At 36.2% G+C, this 14,755-nt stretch overlaps 1 protein-coding gene across 1 annotated transcript; it reads right to left on the reverse strand.

The window, feature by feature from the left end:
* Positions 1-8,321: 8,321 nt before the first annotated feature.
* ormdl3 (ORMDL sphingolipid biosynthesis regulator 3) lies at positions 8,322-14,293 on the reverse strand. The gene is made up of 4 exons (XM_082152296.1): positions 14,015-14,293; positions 13,594-13,808; positions 12,172-12,323; positions 8,322-10,395 (listed from the first exon to the last, which is right to left on the reverse strand). Exons 2-4 carry the CDS (start codon positions 13,765-13,767, stop codon positions 10,260-10,262), a joined length of 462 nt encoding a protein of 153 aa, XP_082008422.1. The 5' UTR covers positions 13,768-13,808; positions 14,015-14,293; the 3' UTR covers positions 8,322-10,259.
* Positions 14,294-14,755: the final 462 nt, after the last annotated feature.

The raw sequence follows: 14,755 nt of genomic DNA on the forward strand, positions 1-14,755 counted from the left end.
TATTTACAGGCTATATATATCATGGACATCGAAAGATTTACCGCTCGGTTTAACGCAGTAGCGGAATACAGTTGTCTTGTCAGTGCTAAATACGGTTATGTAGCCTAGGCTACACACCCAATTCAGTTATTTACTAGAGTGACAGCTGCACTTTGTAACAGAACTGATGCCATTACATTTTTCCGATAAACTGTGCTGTGTGAATGGAATCATACTAGATCACTATAGGTTACGTGATACAATGTCACTCTGTACTCATGTGTGTTGCGTGTTTTCATGCGGGGTTTCGGTAACTCACAGAGACGGAGATATAAACTGCGGTTTATTTAAAGGTTTTAGATTTAGATTTAATGATCGCTGTACAGACCCAGCTAACATGGCTAACATTCTGGCAAGGTTCTCTCAAAGTTTCTCTCAAACCTTCTTCCAGTAATAATAATCGAATATTCGTTCTAAGTTATGTGCTATTTGTTATCAAAACAATAGAAGAAAAAAAAAACTTTATTTATACAAAAAAATAAAATTAAATCAAACTTTACAACTTACTACTTTCAGATGGTTTAGACTAGAGTTTTCTCTAACATTCACATAACTAAGAAAGAAAATCATTTTAAAAACTGGACTTTTTGAACATTATGAGAAATACGTTGTCATAACTTTATGGGTACGTTAGCAAAACGTTCTTAGAAACATATTTTTCTTAGCTGCGGAGCAGTTCCCATCAGACCAGTGGCGCAATACTACAACGGTGCTAAGGTGGTCACATTAGCACAATATCTATTGTCAATAGCATAACAATGTGTATAGCACAAACAGAAGTCACTTTCAAAATAAGCATCTTATTGTCGGTCGACACGACTCGACAGTGAATTCACGTGACCAACGAACGTGAGCAAATTTGCATGGGTAACTTTATTGTTCTCACACGAAACTCCCCATAACACGGTTTAATAGATTTCATCCGGAAATTTCCCTAGGCAATTATAAATGTGACCGCACCTTTATGGACGCCGTCATCATTAAAATTTTGCCTACTTTATGCACTCTCGCTATATGGTTACAGCTGATATTCACATCTATGTCAAAATTAGGAAAGATACTTGACACGTTAGTGAAACTAAGACAAAATTTAGCAGGCAAAAAGGTATGTTGTCAACAGCGTAGCGATGTATGAAGCACAGCTCACCAAAGACTTTATATATAGAAAGACAGTGCACTCGTATATACTATGAACGGGAGAAAGTGCAATGCGCAAAATGGCGGAATAAGTCCCGCCTTCTAAATAAAAGAGCCAATCGCCGATTGGTAAAGTCATCGCGTCACTGCAGCTGCCGTTAGAAGCTCCGGTTGCTATAGAAAGAGCCACTGTTCAGACATGCGCTTAGGATTGTACAAGCTTTATTAATCCATTTTGAACATAAGAAACTACATTTATGATACAGTTGTTGTCAAATTTCATTGCTGATTTCAAATATGAAATTTAATCGAAAGCGTAAATCGTAAATGACATCAATTGCGGACAGTCTTTCTTGCAGCATCGTGGACCGCAGATATGATTTTTAAAAGGCTGCAGGCGCGAGACATGAATAGCCTATGGAAAAATGAAATAAAAATAAAACTGCCAGTAGGTGGCGGCAAATCATTGTCTTAATGAGTGAGTCAATCATTCAGTCAAACAACCTGTTCAAAACGGCTAATTCATTTAAGGACAATTGACTGCAAGTAACTGCGTCTGAAAGCTTGTTGCCTTGTTGCCCTATCAGGATATGACTTTGCAGGCAGCGTTTGAGCATTAAAGCAGCACTCAGTAGCTTCGGGATTTCTTCGCTGTATTCTCGCTTTTTGCTCGCAGGTTTCTCTCTAGAGCTCCCCCCACTATGGCAAGCCGTTTTAGCTTAAATTGTACCCAGCGTTACTCGTCGTAATTGCATTTTTACTAGTAAGAATTCAATTAGAGAGCTCTACAATTCAATTCTTACTAGTAGCAATTACAATTAGAGAGCTCTCCAATTCAATTACTACTAGTAAGAATTACAATTACAGAGCTCTATAATTCAATTATTACTAGTAAGAATTACAGTTACAGAGCTCTTTAATTCAGTTCTTACTAGTAACAATTCCAATTAGAGAGCTCTACAAATGAATTTTTACAAGTCATATATCTCCATTGACTTCCATTCATTTTTAATTACGGAGCTGTACAATGGAATTGTTACTAGTAAGAATTACAATTAGAGAGCTCTACAATTGAATTGTTACTAGTAAGAATGCAATTGCAGAGCTCTTTAATTCAATTCTTACTAGTAACAATTTAAATAGAGAGCTCTCTAATCCAATTATTACTAGTAACAATTCCAATTACAGAGCTCTCTAATTCAGTTGTTACTAGTAAGAATGTAATTGCAGAGCTCTTTAATTCAATTACAGAGCTCTGCAATTATACATATCTTTAATTCGTATTTTTACTAGTAAAAATTCAATTAGAGAGCTCTGTAATTGCATTCTTACTAGTAAGAATTTAATAGAGAGCTCTCTAATTGTAATTGTTACTAGTAATAATTGAATTAGAGAGCTCTCTAATTGTAATTCTTACTAGTAACAATTCAATTGTAGAGCTCTCTAATTGTAATTCTTACTAGTAACAATTCAATTGTAGAGCTCTCTAATTGTAATTCTTACTAGTAACAATTCAATTGTAGAGCTCCGTAATTAAAAATGAATGGAAGTCAATGGAGACATACGACTAGTAAAAATTCATTTGTAGAGCTCTCTAATTGTAATTGTTACTAGTAAGAATTGAATTAGAGAGCTCTGTAATTGTAATTCTTACTAGTAATAATTGAATTAGAGAGCTCTATAATTGTAATTCTTACTAGTAATAATTGAATTGGAGAGCTCTCTAATTGTAATTGCTACTAGTAAAAATTGAATTGTAGAGCTCTCTAATTGAATTCTTACTAGTAAAAATGCAATTACGACGAGTAACGCTGGGTACAATTTAAGCTAAAACGGCTTGCCATACCCCACAGCTTCGGAATAGATATTTGACAACACTGTTGTAAAAACTCGTTGGTGATTCTCAGACACCAGAGGCTATAGATCAACGACATCAAAGCAGATGGGACATTCTTTAAAACGTCTTCTTCATTCGGGTTCGGACAGCGTGAGGGAGCGCAATAATGACAGCATTTTAGCAGATTTATTTTGGCCGTAAAGCAATTGTTTACATCGCGAGACCTGATATCACGCGAGACTTCCTGATGCAGCGGCCGGCGGCCCGCCGGCTCAAAGTTGCAAGTGCGTATTTTCCGCTCACGGGCACCAGGGGGGTGCGAAACGACCACCATTCAACCCGAAATAAGTAATATAACCATTCCAATGACTCCGAAGCTGTTCAGTTAAGGTAAAAAAAGTTACTTAGTTCACCTTTAAGGTTCCTCACGAAAGCATACTGGTTTAATGACCTACAGCAAAATAGAGCGAGCTTTGGTGATAACTACGAGAATATTTAATTGCTAAAGTAGTAATTTTTTTTGTCATAAAAAGTGGAAAACATTTATAAAAAACTTACATTTACACAACTTTCAGATGCCATAGGTCTGCTGTTGTTTAAAATCAATAGGCTATCCCATTTGCAATAGTGCTGATGTTCGGGAAAACATAGGCTATCCTGAGTTATAAACATATAAATATACACTGAAAAAAATTTGGAGTAGGATTTACTTGAAAAAACCTAGGCAACTTTTTCCACTCAGAAAATGCTAGTAAATTTACAAAGATTTGCCAAGTAAAAACCTAAACATATTTATCAGTAGCTTTAATTAGAAATCTTTAAGTTAAATTTACTTGGAATATCGACTTAAGTAAACTTTACTTAACCTAGTTAAGTGAAAGTAACAAAGAAAATAAGTCATTTTAACTTGGCTAGTAAAAGGTTGATTATTATCGATTTAGTTGAAATTTCCTTTGCATTACATTTCACTCAAACAATAATATTGAATTATACCAGTCATTTATAGTACGTGTTTTACTTACATTATCAAAGTAATTTATACTACATCACGCTTCATGTGAATGCAAAGACCTCAATACTTGGTAGACAATACACAATGACGGTAACATTTGATGGATCGTTTTTGTGTTTGAATGTGTCATTTTGAGCAGAAAATGTACTCAAAATGTCATAGAATGGCAAGTTACTAATCCTGACAACAAAAGCAATGATAAAACAGTGTAAATACAGCTGGAAACCAGTGAAAAATGAACCTCATTAATTATTCAAGGTCCAGTGCATGATGGGAACCCCAGTATCAGAAAAGTTGAGTAATATTTACTTAATTTTATTGAGTTGATATTTACGCTTTCATTTCTACTCGCTTGAATTAAGTACTGATATGGAATTTACTTAGTTTTTTTTTTATTCTTGCCTGAACTAACTTTTTCATGTAAATTACATAGTTTTTTTTCAGTAGTATTTACTTCACCAAAAAATCATTTTTTACAGTGTAGGCTATTTTAAAAACAAGAACTCATAGGGACTATATATTGCCCTATATATCTTGAATTTTGGGAGTGTTTTATTCATTTCGGTGGCATTTTTGCCCCAAGCCCCGATAGTTTCCGACCACTAAGTTTACTTCCCATTCATATATGCTTTCCTACTTTAAAATGTTTTTAGGCCTCTCTCCAAAGCAGTGGTTGTCCTCTCCATCATAGAGATCCTGGAGGGATCAATTCTTCATGTTTATTGCACCTAATCAGGGGCAACTCTATTTATATCCATAATTCAGTGCAACCTCCCCTATATTTTTGGATAGTGGGACATGACTGTAGTGTCCGAGTCTCCTGCGTGCCCTTACACACGGGGGGGACACACAATCCTCACATAGTACTCATTTGTTGGGTTCTTTAAAAATGTGTAAATGTAATCCGCTTACCCATATTTCAGTTTCAGGAGAGAAAAAAAGCACTTGTACACAAGCATAAACAGCTATAAGACACCACAGAGCATCTATATTTCACATCCTGAGCTTTGAAAGCTGATTGTTTAATAAACATGTGCTTCCTTTCAAAGTGAGCTCCCTTAAATCACAGAGATCACGTTTCTGTCAGAAGAGGAGCAACTTCAAATGCCAACGCATTGCAGAGAAAAGTGAGGAATATTTTAAAACCCATGGGGTTCCCTGTGTTCCCAGTGCACAGATTTAAGCCATGTTCCCATCCAGCTGACTGAACTGATGGGTAGAACCTGACAGAGACAGAGAGAGAGAGAGAGAGAGAGAGAGAGAGAGAGAGAGAGAGAGAGAGAGAGAGAGAGAGAGAGAGAGAGAGAGAGAGAGAGAGAGAGAGAGAGAGAGAGAATGAAAGAAAGAAAGTCAAGGACATGAGGATTTGAGGACATAAAGAAAGACAGAATGAGAGCTGTGGGTGGCAAAAGATAAAGCAGCCTTTGTGTATTTTCAAATGAAAGATCACAGAGTCTTGCATTATCCTTGATAGTGATTCAAATGTTAAATAGTAATCCAACCAAGGTGACAAAATATCCCTGTTAACAGCAATTAATTTTACTCTCTAAAATAAAACATTACATCTGCTAAATATCTAGGCTAAAATGTAATGAATATAAAGAGCCTTTATCCTCAAGGCAAATCCTATTTTTAGGTGGCAAATGCCACTTTGGATTAGCGTCAATTTGTAGTATATACTGCCCCCTACTGAATGAAACAGACACTACATACTACAAAGAAGAAGTGTAATCAAGAAGAACAGGAGTCTTCAAACATTAACCCAAGGACCCCTTGGTGAAGATGGAGAAGGGACCCCTGTTACATATTGTAGGCTATAGAACTCAGTGCTGCATTTGATAGCTTAGCCTATTATAACATACGTACAGTACTAGGCCTATACATTTATTGACATCCTTTTACTAGGTTTGTAATTTACTACATACATTGATGTCCATTAAGGTTGTTTTTTTTATTCATATTTTTAAATTTGGGAAAAAATCATAAAAAATATATAATAATAATAATTGGCTGCCTTTTGAAGAACACTTGCATGGAATATGACTGGCCTTCAAAGTCACATTATCAAAGACAGCACAGGATAAGATTATTATATCATCACTGAGACTACATTCAAGGACTTATTATTTGTGAAAGCTGCCAAGAGAACAATATCCAGTTTTGTTTCCTAACAATCATAGTCAGATCCAGAAAAACGGAAGGCCATTAACAATCTTAAATAATTAATTATTTAGTCGGCAAGGCCACATTATCTGCACTAAAAGTCTTTTTATTGCAGGAGCTTCACTGACACCTAGTGGTCAACTCAGGTACTCGTTTGCAGCTTAATCTTTCAGATGTTTGCACATCATGTCCGCATGATAAAAGGGAGAACAAATGACATTTCCTCTCAAATTCAAATTTATTTTTAAAGACATTACACAAACGGATAATTAAAAGCATTTCAGTTGGACAGCTCATATTTTAACATCTAGCTACCACACTAAGAAATGTTTGGAAAAATAGTGCCCAATGTACTGAACGTTTCATATGATTTTTTCACAGAGGTTTTACCTATATTTAGATTTTTTTTTTTTTGGTAGCATAATTTCGACTTAGCCTACTTTGCAACTACAAGTCATGTCAACTAACTCTCAATGGCAGTATTAGTATACTGTCTGCTTAATATCCGCTAACTCGTGTGATGCTCCTCCAACAGACAATCTACTAACTATGAGTAACTTTCCAACTTCTAGTAAACTTATTCTACTAACGCAAATCCTAACACCAACCTAACAGTCTACTAAGACTCTAATGAGAGTTAGTTGACATGTAGTTGGAAGTATGTTGGAACATGTATAAAGTGTAAACTTTTTTCTTACAGTGCCGTACAAATCAAACCCTTAGTTTAATATGTAAAGACCATGACTTGTAATTCCACATACACCTGCTCTCAGTATCCAAGTTGACATGATCCAACATAAAATCAACAACTGCTCCATACTCCATCTTCACTACCATTCAGTTTTGATAGTATCCTAAAAAAAAAAGATTGATAGTGAAAATATGCAGGTAAAACAGTAAATGTGAGTGAAGAAGGAAGGGAACACCTCACGTTTGGAATGGATCTGCTCACTGAGGGGAGAGACATGTTGACAGGCTGGAGCTAGTAATGGAGAACTGAAACTGACACATGAGGCCTCACTCTCGCCCATTCAGATGGACTCTCACCCAGTCAAAGTTTCAAAAGTTGCTGGCTTTCGGTAACAGCCCAAAGAGCACGGCCCTGGCTCACGTTGCACGCTGAAATACTGCCGTGATGCTTTCTTGATAGTGTCGCTGTCTTCAATTAATTGTTTTTTATTTGTTAAACTAGAGGAAATCACCTTAGAAATGTCCGTTTTCTAATTTAATCTAGTGTAAAGTGACAATTCACCCATTTACATTCCACACCTGTTCTGTAGAACACAAAATAAGATATTTTGAATTAGTTTTTTTTTTTTCATACAAGAAAAGCCAATGGTGTCCAACGTTGTCGGAACCTAATCGACTTTCATTGTATGGGCAAAAAAAGTTGAAATCATCTTCAAAATATCTTCTTTTGTTCTGCATAAGAAATAAACTCAGCTTTGGAATGACAGGAGGGTGAATAAATGATGAAATAATTTTTATTTTTGCGTGATCTATCCATTTAAATGTCTGTTTTATTCATCTGACACATTGTAAAATGTCAGGTAGAGTTCACTAACTGATGAATAGACTTTATCAGTCACAAGATAAGATTTTTTCCTGCTGTTAAACCTGGCACAGCATCGTGTTGTGCAGTTACTGTAGTAAATTGCTATGGGAGTTGCTTTGCAATCACAATCACTGTGTGAACGTAAACAGGAGAAACTGTTGGGTATAGATGGCAAAACTGTACTCAAAACTGACTATTTGTCAGAGAGGCCCCTAAAAAAAAAAAAAGCATTGTACACAATACATGAAAGAAAGGCTCTGATATCACTCAGCATGAACCCTGACATTAGCATCCTGCCAGCTAACCACAGTACACAACACCTCAGATTGCCATGCCACAACAGACCAACTTCACAAGAGTTAACTGTTGTTACAGTTCACAAATCATTAAGATTCATAGCTTGCGGTATTTACTCTAACAATCATAAAGGTAAAATAGCTGTGTAAATGTACTAATACAGTATGTGATGAAAATGCATTAATAGCTATATTAATGCAGCCAGTCAAATGAGTCTCAAACCATCTGCAAATAATGAGAACTTAAGCCCAGTTGATGAACAAATGAACTCTAATCATCCATCACAATGTTAATCTGCAACTGTATTAAGCAAATAAACAAGAATGCAAAAGGTACAGTCAACAAATCAAGTATGAAGTAATCAACTCTGCAGTAAGGCTTACTGCAAATGACTTTACATTAATGTGAGAGGGCAAATAATACAGTTTCTATCATTGTAATAATAGTAAGTATTATTGCAAATACTGATCATGTCAACATTAAGCAAGCATCTGTCATGAAATGTGTAACGAATATGACTTACAAACAAAAGCAACCTGATAAGAACAAATATGGGATTCAAGGTCAACTGATTTGCTAGATAAGGTGTTGCTCCACGTATGCAGGATTACTGTTAACAATTGTTCTGACTGTAATCCATAACATCGAAGAGAGGCAGCAATAAAACAAAAATCACAGAGAGCATGACAGAGACACCATTACAACAAATTGCTACTAAACATGACAAATTATGAAATGCTGTATGAGACTATAAAGGCAAGCAATGTCATTTTCAAAGCAACCTTTTCAGAATCTTGCTCAGTAAGTACCAGGAATACGTCTGTGAGGTTAGTCACAGACCATACATCATTCCAATTTATCATTTTGTTACAAAAAAAAGACAATTATGAATTATTAGAAATGATGTCATGCAAAAAATGCATATCAAAGGGCCTCTGTCATTGGTCCACTGGTCCATACTTTTGTTCGCAAAATGCAGTATGTAGTTTATCAAATTTGAAATCTGGGCTTTTAAACCATTATCTGTATTGTGGCAGATGGGTTTGCACTCGGTTTGCTTAAATTGTTAATCAATATGCAATAAAAAAGCAAATTTTCTGTTTCAGTGTAGCCACTGCATTTTGCCTTTGTGAAACAGCATAATGATAACATGGTAAAAGAGAACATGGTTGGCCATAAACAATGATAAGCACTTAAACATCTTATTCACATTTTTTGTTGATGCTTCACAGAAATATTCTGTATTTTAGTAAACTGCATTAAAATTTAAGTTATCCTGACTCACACTGGGACGTGAAGCGCAGGAGCTGTACATAAGGGTCCAACAAGACAGATTATGATCCAAAGGTCAACTTGCAGTTTCTCTCTTGGTGAAAAAAAGGATCCAATCCCATATTCCCTGTACCGGTGCTCCCAATCCAGAGCTCTTAGAGGTTTTTAATTCCCATGCATCCATCTAAATCATTTTATTACTCAATATTAAGTGCATGTTATAAAAGAGTGAAAGGTTTTAGGGCTCTGGTTACACACTAGATATATCACTGAAACCAACATCTGTTTAAAACATGTTAATCACACTGTATTTAAAATTCAACTAGTTTTGTTATAAATCTAAAAACATGTTTTAAGGTTTGAAATAAAGGGCTGGCAGAAGCTTTCACAGGACAGGGTGACAATGTCCAACTATGGGATTGAAGCCAATCTTTTTGCACTTGGGCTAAAAATAGCCTTGTACTCTTTCTTCAGAAACAGAGTACCTTTCTTCTCTTTCCCCAGTGCTGAACATTGGGACATGCTGACTCAGGCCTCCAAAACAGTTAAGAAGACATGATGATTCAGATTATTTTGACCCATCAGATTCATTGCATCAACGCAGCATTTCTGCCAAAGTGACAAAGCTAACATGTGGCTCCACATGACGTACATAATGCTGTTAAGCAACACTGTCCGTTTCAACAAAGTAGAACGGAGGTCCAAACATCTCCAGAGTCCCTCATCTGCTGAATTCTGCTGGTGGTTCTACAAATATGTTTTAACAAATGTTATAGAAAAAACATCAATAAAAGTGATGCCGTAGCAGATTATTCGGCCAGTTTGACCGCAAAGCAGCAGAGCATCCGAAGAAGCGCTAAATGTCTCCTTTTTTTTATTTCCACAGAGTAAGTCATGAAGCGCCCTGTGTGTCAACACATCCTTTTGTGTTGAAGATCAAAACCTCATCAATACTTATTAATTCCGAAGAGACGGACCCCGTGGAACTGAGGAAGTTTGGGGACAAGCACGGTGAGCAGGGAAATGGTGTTGATGATGAAGTGGACCCTGTCATACTTTGTATAGAAACTGGTCAGGAAATACCTGTAGAGGGGAAGGACAAGGACAAGATCAAGTCAGATGTCAGACAGCAACATGAGATGCACAGATGCAGAGGTTATAGAAGTTGCTCAAGCAAGCACAACACAACACTGCATCTAATGGGAAGACAGGATGTGGTTTCTTCATGCTTTAACAATGTTACAAAAAGAAGATTTAAAATCATTATCAAAACAGACATATTTATCTTATTAATGAATAGTAGTATTCTAAACAATAGTGCACGTTACCCTAAAGATAAAAATAAGTTTGTCTATAATATAATATAATATATATAATATAATATAATATAATATAATATAATATAATAATTAGAGCTATCGAAACGCATTAAACCGAGTCAAAACGCAGCCTAATAAACCTGCTGCTGTCTGTCATTAATGTTAATCAAAGAACAACAAACAATCACTCACTGCTCTTGAATGAATCACTTTTGTAGCTTTAATTAGTATTAATCTTTATTCAATTTATAATTTATGCAGTGAAGACTGCACAGTGTTTGATTTGACCTGTTAGACACTGTTTTCAAGGTTACTTGGGTCAAAAACAATGAAAACAATAACTTTTTTTTTGTGCATTTTAGCAGGACAGGTAAAAATCTGAACTGGCCCGTCGGCACCAGTAGATAAAAACTGTAGCTTTAAGACATGACATATTAAAGGCACTGCTAAATATGACATTTATTACAATGGGTTAATGTGAAGATTTTTTTAAGTTCACGTAAATGTAAAATTGTTATATTTTTTAAAGCTTATTAATGTTCAATTTGATAGCTTTCAATGATGCTGTTATGTTGAAGGGCTATAATAGCTAAACTTGAGGGAAAAAATCCATTTAATAGAGACATCAATATCAATACTGGTATCAGTGATACTGGCCTTCATTCATAGTGCTTGGTAAAAAGATGCCATTAAACAAATGTTTAAAGTATATCATTTTTATGTTGTTTCTAGATTATTTTGGAGATTCAATGTGAAAGTATTACAAAATAAAAATATATTAAAAACTTTAATGTTGGGTGTGATTAATCGCATTTTAATTACAGAAAAATGTGTGATTAATAAAAATAAAAATTATTGATTAACAGCACTAAATTAATAATATAATATAATAACTGAAATAAGCTGAAGTTACTAAAACTAAACTTAAAATAAATTGAGGCTACATAGAAATATTTAAAAAGCTACTATTCATTTGAAAACTGAAAATAAAAAAATTAAAAGCCAATTAAAAATATCAATAAATACTCTAATAATATATAAAAATACTAAAATAACACTGCTACTATGTAACATCCACGTTTCTCCATTCAATAATCTACCCTGCTGAAAACAATATCTTAAAGCTAGTTTGCTGATCTTATCTGCTCTCTCAGACTGGTGAAGCTGGACTGTTGACTGCTTTTAGAGGAGTTTTAAGTACTTTTCTGCTGGTCAGACAGGGAGACTAACCTAAACAGCTAAGCCAGGCTAGCAACCACCTTATCCCTCACTGTAGCCGACAGATACACCCTTGCAACAGGAGAGGAGAAGACACAAGAGAGAAGAAAACAGTAGAGCAAATGACCTGACTGACTGACTAAATATTTCTAAATCCGGCTCTCCTTGCCAGCAGAAACCACAGGAAGTCAGCATCGCTGCCTCTTGCTCATGGCCATGCAGTGCAAGCTGTGAAAGCCTTCACAGTGCGTGTGCAGAACAAACTGGCGTGACGAACAGAATGAAGCTCCTAACAGCACTGAGTGAAAGCAAATACTCTTACAGTATAATAGGGGTGATGGTGAGAAACTTTCGAGAGGCGGTGAACTGGACCCCGTAGTCCATCTGTTCCCAGTGGGTCAGTAGCCGGGCCTTGCCTTGGTCCGGAGTCTCAAACGGCGTTCCTTTAACCGTGTGTAGGAAGATATACATGCACTACAACAGAAAGACAGTCACAGAACATCATGACCTTTGGTACAATTCTTCAAAGCTCTATTAGCAGATGTTGTGCAACTCTTAGGACAACAGCAAGAGCTGATCTGTTTTGGGAGCAGGATGACTAAGAAAGGCGATACAGGATGGCTCTGTAAGTCCGCCATTGGCTGAAATTACAGAACCTGGAGTCAGCAACTTAACGGGCCAAAATTCAGCAAGAAAAGAAAAAGTTGGCATTTCAGAGATCCTGCAGCTGGGGACTGTCACAAAACTAATGATTATTTCAAACCTCTGCTTCTTAAGAAAGCATCTGTGCTACATTTACACCATGAAACTAATGCAATGGTTCTCAATTGCTGGTTTGTGACCCAAAATGGTTTGCATGTCAGTTATGGGTCACAGAGAGCAGGAAATTACAATACTACTAACTATAGAAGTGTAGCTAAGGCCAGTTCGCACCAAGAACGATAAGAATAAAGATAACTATAGCAATAACTAAATTGGTGCCCACATCAACACATGATAAGGTTCTATTTATGATTTAGTTAGGTCATCTGCCACTTTAAATGCTTGAGCTCTTTAAAGTTGGATCGATTCTAAGTGCCTGTCAATGATTATTCAGGAAATCATTAGGCTATTGTTATAGCTATGGTGTGGATTTCCCTATTCTCATAGATCTGGAGCTATTATTAAACTTCATAGTTGTGGCGAACAGTATAAACGGGCCTTTAGGATAGCACAACAGAATGTGAAATCAGTTTGTAAATAGGAGGGGGAAAATGCTTTCCATATCTTTTATTGGAAATACACAGAACAAATTCAAATGTCATTTTGACACTTGTCAATGTCGGCATCTGTAATTTGACAGGTTGCATCCTTAAGACAGCATAGACTATATTGAATACTAAATAAAAGTATATTAAATAGTATATAAAACTATATAAAATAGGTTAACTTGCAGTGAGGATAAACACAGTTTGAGCACAATTTGTTCGTGCAATTAATTGTGCCAAAAGCATGAATCTATGAAAATGTTCTCTTCAGTCAATATGTCATGCGAATAATTTTGCATATTGTTGAGCCTATGAAGTTGCCTATGAAGTCATGCATGGTAGGCTATATTAAAGACATTTCCGTATTATTTTGGTACTGTGTTGGATCACCACTTGACTAAGCAAATCAACCACTGACCTAAAATCTTATTGCAGAGCTCTACGTAACATCAGCAGATGAACTTTCTAACATGAGACTGTGCACATGTCATTCTTACCATGTTGTGGATGAGGTTGGTGAGGGTCCAGACCACAGGCACGCTGACGAAGGGTATGCTGAGCAATATGATGTGAAGGAGGCCGATGCCAAGCACATATGAAAGCCATATACCCCTGCTGTTCATCACTCGCGTGTTTGGATTCACCTCACTGTGCGCCGTGCCCACATTCATCCTCGCGCAGAAGAGGGACACTCAGAACTATTGCGCACTTACTGTCACAGACAAGAAGCAAATGTAAATGCACATGAATTACATTTAGTTCACTGACATTTAGATGCATAAACTACAAGAAGTCATAAAACAAAATGTAAAAATCACCATCAATATGCATGCAGAGTGTGGAAAAGCAACTTCTGATACTGTAGTTCAATATTGTTGTTCTTTAAAATAAAAGTAGGACAAAGCACTGTTCACTTACAGTAGAATATTGCGCAAGAGTCTTCACGAACCACGAACTTCACACTAAGTCCTTACGAAAATAATAACAGCGCTATTTTCCTCGTTTCGTAAACGTTATCAGGATATCTTCCTTTCTGGAGCCTTTGTGCAATGTAGCCTTGCTGTTTCGCGCACACGAAACTTGACACGTCTGTTTATTTCATTATGTTTGCTTTGAAGCACTTTGTTCCTGTGCAAACAGATGGTGACAACACAGCAAGACTTCATCGTTTCACGTCATAATTTACTGAATCTACCTTTAGAAAGATGGAAATGTATTCATCATTGTAGCTGCCGATTGGATTGGTGTGCGTCACGTGGAGGATGTTGCCCAATCAGCATTGGATGCGTTGATAATTTGTTGAAAAGGCGCACGCCCCCTAACGTCATAGAAAGTGCCAGTGAGGAGAGATTAGGCGATTATGCAAAAATACAGAGATTTATGGGTATAGTAGTTTATTTAAACGAAATATTATACATAATGTATTAGTCACAAATGGCTGTTTTGTAATTGTGACAAGATTTAGCAATGGATGGGCTTCTTTGTATCCCGTTATGAAAGTTTCAATGCGTTCATTGTTTTAAAGGGGCAGTTCACCCTAAAGTGAAAAACTGTGTAATAATTTACTCGCCCTCGTGTTGTTGTCAAAACTGTATGACTTATTTTTATTCTTGTGGAACAAAAAAACTGTGCAAAGCAGTCACCACTTTTAATGTTTTT

Source organism: Leuciscus leuciscus (genome assembly GCF_965113295.1).
Source record: "Leuciscus leuciscus genome assembly, chromosome: 21".
Lineage (NCBI taxonomy): Eukaryota > Metazoa > Chordata > Actinopteri > Cypriniformes > Leuciscidae > Leuciscus > Leuciscus leuciscus.